Raw genomic sequence first — 9,363 nt, 5'->3', positions numbered from 1 at the left:
ATTAACCAACGGAGGCCTGGATTTGGAGCCACACACAAAATTAAAGGGAAATGTTCCCTTTATTTTTTTGAGCAGTATATATTTGTGGAAGTTTTGCATGAACAATTCTTTGACTTATATTGTAAATATTTCTTTTTTCACTTAGATTGTAAATATTTGTTTGTGAGGAGAGCCAATGGCAATTAAGCGCAGCAACGGCTGGTCAGCGGAGGCGCTCACTGTCGCTCTTGTTTTAACAGCGTTCCTCAAAATAAAGAACCTGCGAAAAAGCACACTGACTGATCATTAAGTGTGCAACAAACACTACTAAAGGTAAGTACATGTGAATTGAACATTACGTCTTCATTGTGTAAAATTCTCCATCTCTTTTCTGTCCTGATGGAATCTCTCCTCATCACTCATTGATCAGATTCTCAGGAAACCGATTCAGATGTGAGAACAAGTCAAGCATTTGATGCTCATGGTGCGCTATGGTTCAGAAAGTTGACCTGATTCAGCAAAACCAATGTGATTTCTGGATTCAGCTCATCAAAATGACCCTAAGAGAGTTGAAAAACCCCAGACAATTTTTTGGCTGTCAACCAGTTAACATCAAGACTTTTGAAACAAAAATCAGCAGGTAAGAACAACTGAGTACTCACTTTTGTCGCTCTCTTTGACAATTTCCAGCAGATTATCTACATTACACTTTTGCACAGTCAGTAAAGAAACTGGGGTGGATTGTTCTGCTTCAGCCTCGAATAGCGTTAGGTCACCCTGTGATCCAACAGCCAACAAATTAAAGCTGCTGACTCCCAAAATGCTTGTAGTCGCCTCCTCCCAGCAGAAACTATAAACAGGGAAAAGTTAGTTATTTTTTTTATCTGCAGAATAAGCACTACTATCTGCAATTCCATGAAGTATTTAATTTGGATATGATTTTGATACATACTACATCCCTTAAAAAAAGAGACTTCAGTAGTTGATTTTGTATTCAACAAAACTACAAATAAGAGACAAATCAATCCAGCAGTGACAGACTCTGTCCAGGTCACATATAGTAAGTATTTACATTTACTCAGTTACATTACTTCTGTAACTTTTACACTACCTACACCATGTGCAACTTCACTGAATAAACGGCAAACAAATTTTGACCACAGGACAGGTTTCAAAAGATTTATGAATTTTATTTGGTAGTGTTGACGGAATCTATTATTTTATAACAGTACTATTTGTGTCTTTATTAAGACTTTACCAGAATTTCGCACCATTCTTTGCAGAAAAAAATGTTTGAATGCAGCTGTGTGAAATAAACGTACATGGCACATGACTTAGCACGAGTCTTACATTTGTATTGCTAAAAAAGATTTTAGAGAAAGATTTTATTGTAGGATGGGTCACTGTTGAAAACTATTGTCTGTCTCGATTCGGTTAGAGCATAAAAGCCGTTTAGTCAGCAGTAAATTGCATTACAAATCTTGTTTCACAAACACGGGAAGTGAAGACCAGTCAGAACTCACTCTACAAAGCAGCCGTCCGATGCAGCCGGAGGGGCCTCTCTATCCCCAGGGTCCCACACCAACAGCTGGCCCGAGACCCCAAGACAGCAGAGGAGGGAGCCCGCAGGACACAGCTCGGCTTTCTGGATGTCTGCAAGCTGACCACAGTGCTGGTTCTCAGGAATAACCAGCACCTCTATGGAGTTCTGTCCATCCAACATCTCCTCACAGTTACAGAATAGTGTTTGACCGGTTTAAATTGCCTTGATAAAGATATCTGAATAATAAGATGGGAAAGATTGAACCATTTCTTTCTCGTCAACAGCTTCCCAGTTCAACGAGTCACATTACTTCTAGTGTCAGCTGACCGAAATAGCTTCTTCTTCTTTATTTATGGCGGTTGGCAAGCAACTTACTGATGTGCATTACCGCCATCTACTGGAATGGAGTGTGGATCGGGATGCTACATATATATTCTCCCACAGAAAAACAAACATATCCTTTCTATTAATTTCGTTTTCTTAAGGTAATTTATTAAATCACAAAAATATTCAGAAGTAGAAGTTTTGTCCAAAATATCTTGTATATTTAACTGTAATTTATTTTTCTTGTAATCAACATACTAATTCCCTTCTCTCAACAGAATAGAACAGAACAACAAAACATGTTTTACTGTCTCTTCTTGAAGACAAAAATCACAATTTCCAGTTGGATGTTTTCCCATTTTAAATAATGTGCTATTTAACCTTGTATGACCAAAATGTAATATGGATATAATGGTTTCCTCTTTTCTATTTCGTCCTGTTCTCCTCATTGCACCAACTTTTCTTTGAATACTGTAAAGCCACCTACCAGTTCTATCTTCTTCCCACTGCTTCTGCCATCTTTCCTTAACCTTTTGTTTAATAATAGATTTGATTTCTTCTTTACTTAAACCATTAAGTAAAGAAGAAATCAAATCTATGATAGGAAAAAAAGGAAATGAGTTGGGAGACAAATATGCAAAACAAGCTACAAAAAATAGTTATATTGATATATTGGTACCGGTACCAATATATCAATATAACTATTTTTTGTAGCTTGTTTTGCATATTTGTCTCCCAACTCCCAAAAAATAGTTATATTGATATATTGGTACCAACCAATATATCAATATATTGGTTGGTACCAATATATCAATATAACTATTTTTTGTAGCTTGTTTTGCATATTTGTCTCCCAACTCATTTCCTTTTTTTCCTACATGTGATGGTACCCATGTAATACAACTAATAAACCCATTGCCTGAATTATATAAATTAATAACTTTTAATTATTAATTTTTTAATAATAAAAAAAATAATTAAAATATATTTTTAAATATTATTAAATTATTAATAATTTAATAATTATTAATAAAAGGTCTGGTCTACTAATAGAATGATTATTTTTTAATGAATATAATGATGAACTTGAATCAGAACATATTATATATCTCAGTGGACGAACTTCCTCGATCCATCCTAAAACCAAAATGATTCCCATCATCTCTCCTGTATAAACTGATACTCCATCAGTAATTCTTTTACATTTTTTAATATTGAATTCTGGAACAATGGATGACACCCCATTACTGCTATTTGAGTTTTTTTGAACCATCTGTATAAACTTGGACATATCTATAGTGCTTATTGTCTAAATATGATTGTACTGAATATGGATCTAAAAGGTTTTCTTTTTTTCCTTTTCTCCAACAAAATCAACAACACTATTAGAAGAGGGGTGAACTGGTGACCGAAATATTTTCTTCTTGAAATTTATTGGCAGTTGGCAAACAACTTAAGGTGCATTACCGCCACCTACGGGTAAGGAGTGTGGTTCATGAGGAATCTATCTATCTATCTATCTGCTTTAAATTTATGCTATATATATATAAGAGAGAGAGAGAGAGAGAGAGAGAGAGAGAGAGAGAGAGAGAGCTCACCAACTGGCATTACTGCCCAGTTGGTGGCAGTCATGCTCTGTTAGGTTGTTTGACAATCGCCATTGAACAAAAGAAGAAGTTAGTCTCTCTTGAGACGTTATCGTTTATCATGGCGCTTGTTAAAGAATGGAAATAGTGTCCAGCCTTCTATCATCAGCTCTCGAAAAGATTTTCCAACTGTCCGGACTCATCAGAAATGGCATGAACACCAAGCCGATGGAGGAAAAAGCTTTGGACGTGTACGGTAAGTCAGAGGTCTATAGGCGTTTCTAACGTCAGACTGAGTGCTAGTTGAGCTGGAAAGGTAATGCATAGAAAAAGCTCGCGCCTTTATTTCCTGTTCCTTTGCGACTATGAAGCTGAAAATTCCGATTCGGAAATTTATGGCTAAAAGGCAATTTCACCTATTTTTTTCAGTACCTTGAGCTTATTTAACCTTTAAAAAAATACAACACATGGACTCTTCAAACCTGGACTAGATTATTCAGCACTAAAGCAGAATAAGACTAAGTTTGTGATATTTGAAACCTTTTATTTGAATTGTGAAGTTTCCTTAATGGCTATTTCGACGCTTTTTATTGATCTGTACCACATTAAAACCGCTCCAGCTCCTAAACTATGACACCTGGACACTTCAAACCTGGTGTAGATCATTCTATGTTAATTGCAGGCAGAGTTGTAAAGTGAAAAAGTACTTCGTTGCTATACTTAATTAGATTTTTCAGGTATCTATACCTGAGTATTTATCTTTCTGACCACTTTTTACCTTTACTCACTACATTTGAATAGAAATAGCTGTACTCTCCTAACATTTTGTCATGTGACTCGTCACTTACTAAAGAAGTATAGCAGACTCTCTTCATGTGTAGAAGATCTGACAGATTAACCTGCATAAACTTGCTATGCCACACATCGGAATCTCCCATAATAAAGAAAACATAAACAAAGGGTACTTGGCTTTGATTCCTTAAATTAGAAAATATGTTCTTTATCATATTCACACCACTCCTTTACACCATTGCCAACACACCAAGACTATTTTTGTGGCGTTCAATATATTTTTGCCATGCATTTTGAAAGATAATAGGACCATTCCCTCATTGAGACTTGACAAAATAAAGAGGTGAAGCCTGTGGTGATATTAGGGGAGTCATCACACCTAAAACAAGTTGTCATTGTAGTTCGAAGGCAGAAGATAAGATAAGTTTGATCTTCATAAGAAAGTTATTTTAAAACACAAGGTTAACTGTCCATTAAAAATATGTGGTTATAATGGGAGTCAGTTGAACCAGAATGTTAAGTGCACACAAAGTGCATACATTTTGTTCTACATAACTTACAATCAAAGGGACAAAGAAATTTTAAAAAGAAAATTTAAAAAACGTTCTGGCCAAGTTTCATAGAATTAACCTGCAAGATGACAGAGATACTGGGAATAGTAATTTTAAAAACGCAGTAAAAGCAGGATGTCCCATTTTGGGTAGTCAAAGTGCCCCGAGGGTCAACTCTGACAAAATAGCAATAAAAAAAAGCATAAGAAAAAACTGAAATTTGCAAAGTATAAATCATTTTCACAGCATTGTATTTCATTGTTCAGTCATTGTAGAAGTTAATAGATTTCAAGCATCTTATGGAAACTTATTTCCTTCCCTCCCTCCTCAGATGTGATTCGATCCATCCGGGACCCAGAGAAGCCGAACACCCTGGAGGAACTGGAGGTGGTGACAGAGAAATGTGTGGAGATTCAGGAGCTCAACGAGGATGAGTTCCTCATCATAATCAGATTCTCCCCAACCGTTCCTCATTGCTCCCTGGCTACTCTGATTGGTGAGCAAGTCTGCTGATGGCAAAAGTCTCCTCTAAACCCACCTGAAAACAATGGCAGATGGAGAACTGATCATATTTTGGGTTTGGAAAGACTCAGTCAGTAAATTGAGAAGTATTAATGTACTAAGTACTAAATATTTGTAATTATTACTCTTATTGTAATTTTTTACTCGTTATTGGTCTGAGTTCTAGTGACCAGGAATTCAGAACACAGCATTGCAGTTCCACTTTATATTGGCCACAATGAATGATTTACATGCAAGGAAAGATTTAAAAGCAATGTATATCCACTTTAAATGGGTTAAATGGTCCTCAGATGGAAAAGTTTTAGAACACTGGTCTATTGTTTCCTGTTTTGTTGCAGTAGATCTGTTAGTATCTGTGTCTTATAAAGATGTTGTCTGCAGGCCTGTGCATACAAGTGAAGTTGCAGCGGTGTCTGCCATTTAAACACAAGGTGAGTCTGAACAGCCCTGACCCAATGGGCAGATTTCATGTTTCTCTTGTCTTCTGAGCAGCAGTAATATTGGTATGCTTTAAATTTATTAAAACTCTTTGTTTGTGAATTTTTTTCCCCCTATTATGTCTCTTCAATCTATTCTCATGCTATTTGGAATCCTAAACCACCTTCTCTCCAAGCTAGTATTAGTCATCTTTGGTCTTGATGGTAACAAACATAAGTTGTTTGATCAATTGTTTTTTTCTTCTTGTTTTCTTTAGTTGGAAATTTACATTTCAGAAGGAACCCATTCTACTGAAGAAGACAGTAAGTTTTTATTTAATATTTTCTCACATACGAGCATTAAAGGTTTAAGTAGGTCATACACCATAAATACGTCTTGCCTGAGGAAACCATCGGCTGAGACACTGCTGCCAACAACTTAACATTCTTATACTGCTAATATTTTACTTTTCTTTAATATAGGAAGTAATTATAGATCAATGCTTTTGTTTCTTTTGTGTGTGTGTGTGTGTGTGTGTGTACTAAAACCCCCTGTTGGCCATGGCAGATGGCCGCTGAGTCGTATTCTGCCGGAGGTTTATCCTGTTAAAGGGGAGTTTCCTCTTTGCTGTTGCTACATCCATGCTCTGTTTGACGCATTTCTGCAAAGTCAGCGACTATACAAGCGATTGACCACTGTTGCTACAGGACGAGTGAATACTGCAAGTCAGTCTGTTGGGTTTCCTTTGATAGAAAAACTTTTTAAACCCATTTGAATAAGAAATTGAACTTGACTGCACTTTTTTATAAATAGGTTTGATTGTAATGTTTTGAATGTAACTGTATTGAAATGTATTTTTTGTGAAGTGCCTTGAGGTGATGTGTTGTGTATTTGTGCAACCTAAACTGAATTGAATAAGCCTGATATTATCACTGAGGTGATGCTACTCTAAATTTGGTGGCCATCTTTATTTCAAGGGAATGGCATCAAATAAATGGTAAAGCCTTATTTCCTTGGAAAATGCAGATTCAGTATTCATTAATGAATTCCACTTTCATCCAGTCATTGAGTCTTCCACATGAATCTTCTCTTCCATTTACCTGTTAACAGGAACTTTAGTTGGGTCATGTTTCCTGCCAGTCTTGAAACAGGAAGTCCCTTATCTAGGCTGATTCCTGAATAATTCTTTAGTAATAATGAACAGCGATAATGATTCTTGAATAAGCTGATTGTCTTCTCAACATTGAACGGTTTTATTTTTTTTACACATTCCTTGATATGAAAAAATATTCAACATTTATCACAACAAAGTTGCTATAGGTCAAAATATAATTGGACATTATTTTTTATGCACAGTCCTGTCAAAAATAACTAACAGTTATGTCTGTGGACTGTGGGAGGGAGACCAACAACTTCAACTTCATGCGGACGTTTATGGGATGCTCCATGGTGCATCCCATAAATGAAATCATGGCTTGGAAAAACTGCTCTTTGTATTTATTATCTTTTTCTGGTATTAAGATAATCTCAAGCATTTTAGTAAGAATTAAAAAGCAAAAACAGTGGTAACCTCTGATGGAGCACATACTGTTTTTTGCAGCAGATGTATCTTTTTTTGATAAATTGATGGGTGCTTTTCTTTTAATCTTGCTGTTGCTCATTAACTGAGTGAGAACTTTCTGTTCATGTCTGCAGTTAACAAACAGATCAATGATAAGGAGCGGATAGCAGCTGCCATGGAAAACCCCAACCTCAGAGAAATTGTGGAGCAGTGTGTAGCTGAACCAGACGATTGACGGAGGACACCCCACCTGCTTTAAAGCAATTCTTTTTAATCTGCTGTCTTTGTGTTTGTAATGTCCCAAAGCCTGAGAAGGTTCTTTACATGATTCCATTGCATCTGCTTGAAATCAGCTGGGCAATAACTCTTGAGGATTTGGCAGATTGTTCTATTATGTTTCGGGAGGAGGAACTCGTCTCACACACAAGCATTTATTTTAAGCTGTGATGACAATAGGGCGCAATAGGAAGTTGGTGTTTAATGAGTGCTGATTGCTGACTTTATCATGTGGATAGCTTTGTGGTAATATTGCAGCAGTTATTTACCTCTTCATACTGCTAAGAGCCACAAAAGAAGCTGCATGAACAGTAGACTAGAGAACATGCTTCCTGACATAGTTCCATCTGACCCTCCATCTGTCTTATTTCCATCCATCATTCCTCTAGTTTGCCGTTCTGTGGAAGATGAGTTACTGCATCTCTTTTGATAAATTGAAACAGAATAAGCTAGAAAATATTTTCTTGTTCAGGATTTTATTTTAGTAAATGTAAATTACCATTTAAATGTACTAAGCTGACTTTAACACAATTTATGCTTTATTAAACATAAGTGCTTTAAATGAAATTTAAACTTTAAGCAGAAACAGATGTTTAAAGTTTTGTGAGAGAAAACAGTTGATTTAGTTTTCAGGGGACTACATCTGAATATGCTGTCATTCCCTTGGGAGCAAGCTGGTTCATAAACACATCATATTCTCTGGGTAATGTCTGGATGTTCCTTGATGCACTAAAGAGTTTCTGAAGTGTCAGAGTCTCAAACAATTAAAGACAATATATGATTTGTTTTTGTCAGAATAAAATCCTGAAAAGTTGCGTGTCTTTCAGCTCTCTTAGTTTTATGACAGTTGCATAGAATCACAATAGTATCAAAGCCAAATGTGAGCTATAAAATAATAATGGAAGAATGTGAGATTCCTCATGCAAACTGACCCATATGTATACTCATTTTGGAGATGAGGAAACTGGCGATATATCAAACTTTGATATATTTTGTCATAAGCATTCAAAACAGCAGTAAAGTTAGCTGGGGAGCTATGTGTAAATCTGGGGTCCAGTAAATGGCTGTACTATTCTCACATTTGATCATCCTTGTGCAATAACCACAACATCAGTACACACACACACACATATACATACATATATATATATATATGAACAAAAAACACAGACAACATTTCACAAGTAAGATGGACATATTATTGTGTATATATTGTGATTAGAATATTTACTGTATTTATGTCTACCGGTGAGATACCAGCTAATATTAGCTACAGTGCTTGGTGTAATACCGGGGTTTAGCCCCGCTATGAAGGCTAACTGAGATTCCGTAAATCTAAAAAAAATTTATTATTCTCTAACATTAACTTAGATTATCTGACACAAGAGCCTACATTAGAAATGAAACAATAACATATATTATAAAACTTATATGTGTTATAACATTCACCAGCAAAGTTTACACAGGTGGTAAAGACTATTATTTATATGCAATTATTTCACTCTGTCAAAAGTAAGATGCATCCCAAATCTCCCGTTTTTGTTTTGAAGGTTTCATAAAGACACGATGTGAGGAAGAAGTGGGAAATATCTTTAAAGAGAGACAGATTTATGGAGTTAGATTTGTTTCACAATTATTCAATCAAAAACAAATCATGTCAAACAAAAAAATATTAAAGTTTTTAATCATAAAAATAATTTTTTACGAAACAAAAAATTTTTTAAAGATTTTTTTTGATTGAAGTCACTTTTTTTTGGTTGAGCATTTTTTTTTGGTTGTCTATTTTTTATTTTTATTTTTTGGTTGAACTCG

The 9,363-nt window shown here is 35.5% G+C and overlaps 2 protein-coding genes across 4 annotated transcripts in view; one reads left to right on the top strand and one right to left on the bottom strand.

The window, feature by feature from the left end:
* The window catches only part of spg11 (SPG11 vesicle trafficking associated, spatacsin), a 34,455-nt gene extending 32,590 nt beyond the window's left edge, over positions 1–1,865 (bottom strand). For 2 of the 3 annotated variants that reach the window (XM_007541312.2, XM_016665622.1), the window contains exons 1-2: positions 1,503–1,862; positions 642–829 (exon numbers count right to left, since the gene is read on the bottom strand). In XM_007541312.2, coding sequence (XP_007541374.1) covers positions 642–829; positions 1,503–1,702 — 388 coding nt within the window. In that variant the 5' untranslated portion in view covers positions 1,703–1,862. Of the gene's footprint in view, positions 1–641; positions 830–1,502 lie in introns of all 3 variants that reach the window. The other variant, XM_016665623.1, reaches the window with a different exon arrangement.
* Positions 1,866–3,446: 1,581 nt separating this feature from the next.
* On the top strand, positions 3,447–8,365 carry ciao2a (cytosolic iron-sulfur assembly component 2A). Its single transcript, XM_007541311.2, has 5 exons — positions 3,447–3,688; positions 5,107–5,271; positions 5,679–5,728; positions 5,992–6,037; positions 7,410–8,365. The coding sequence occupies exons 1-5, from the start codon at positions 3,571–3,573 to the stop codon at positions 7,508–7,510; spliced, it is 480 nt and encodes a 159-aa protein (XP_007541373.1). The 5' UTR covers positions 3,447–3,570; the 3' UTR covers positions 7,511–8,365.
* The last annotated feature ends 998 nt before the right edge of the window (positions 8,366–9,363 follow it).

The sequence above is a fragment of the Poecilia formosa genome, unplaced genomic scaffold, assembly GCF_000485575.1.
Source record: "Poecilia formosa unplaced genomic scaffold, Poecilia_formosa-5.1.2 Scaffold601, whole genome shotgun sequence".
Lineage (NCBI taxonomy): Eukaryota > Metazoa > Chordata > Actinopteri > Cyprinodontiformes > Poeciliidae > Poecilia > Poecilia formosa.
Note: the sequence above shows the minus strand (reverse complement) of the source record. Positions and strands in the feature narration are given on the sequence as shown.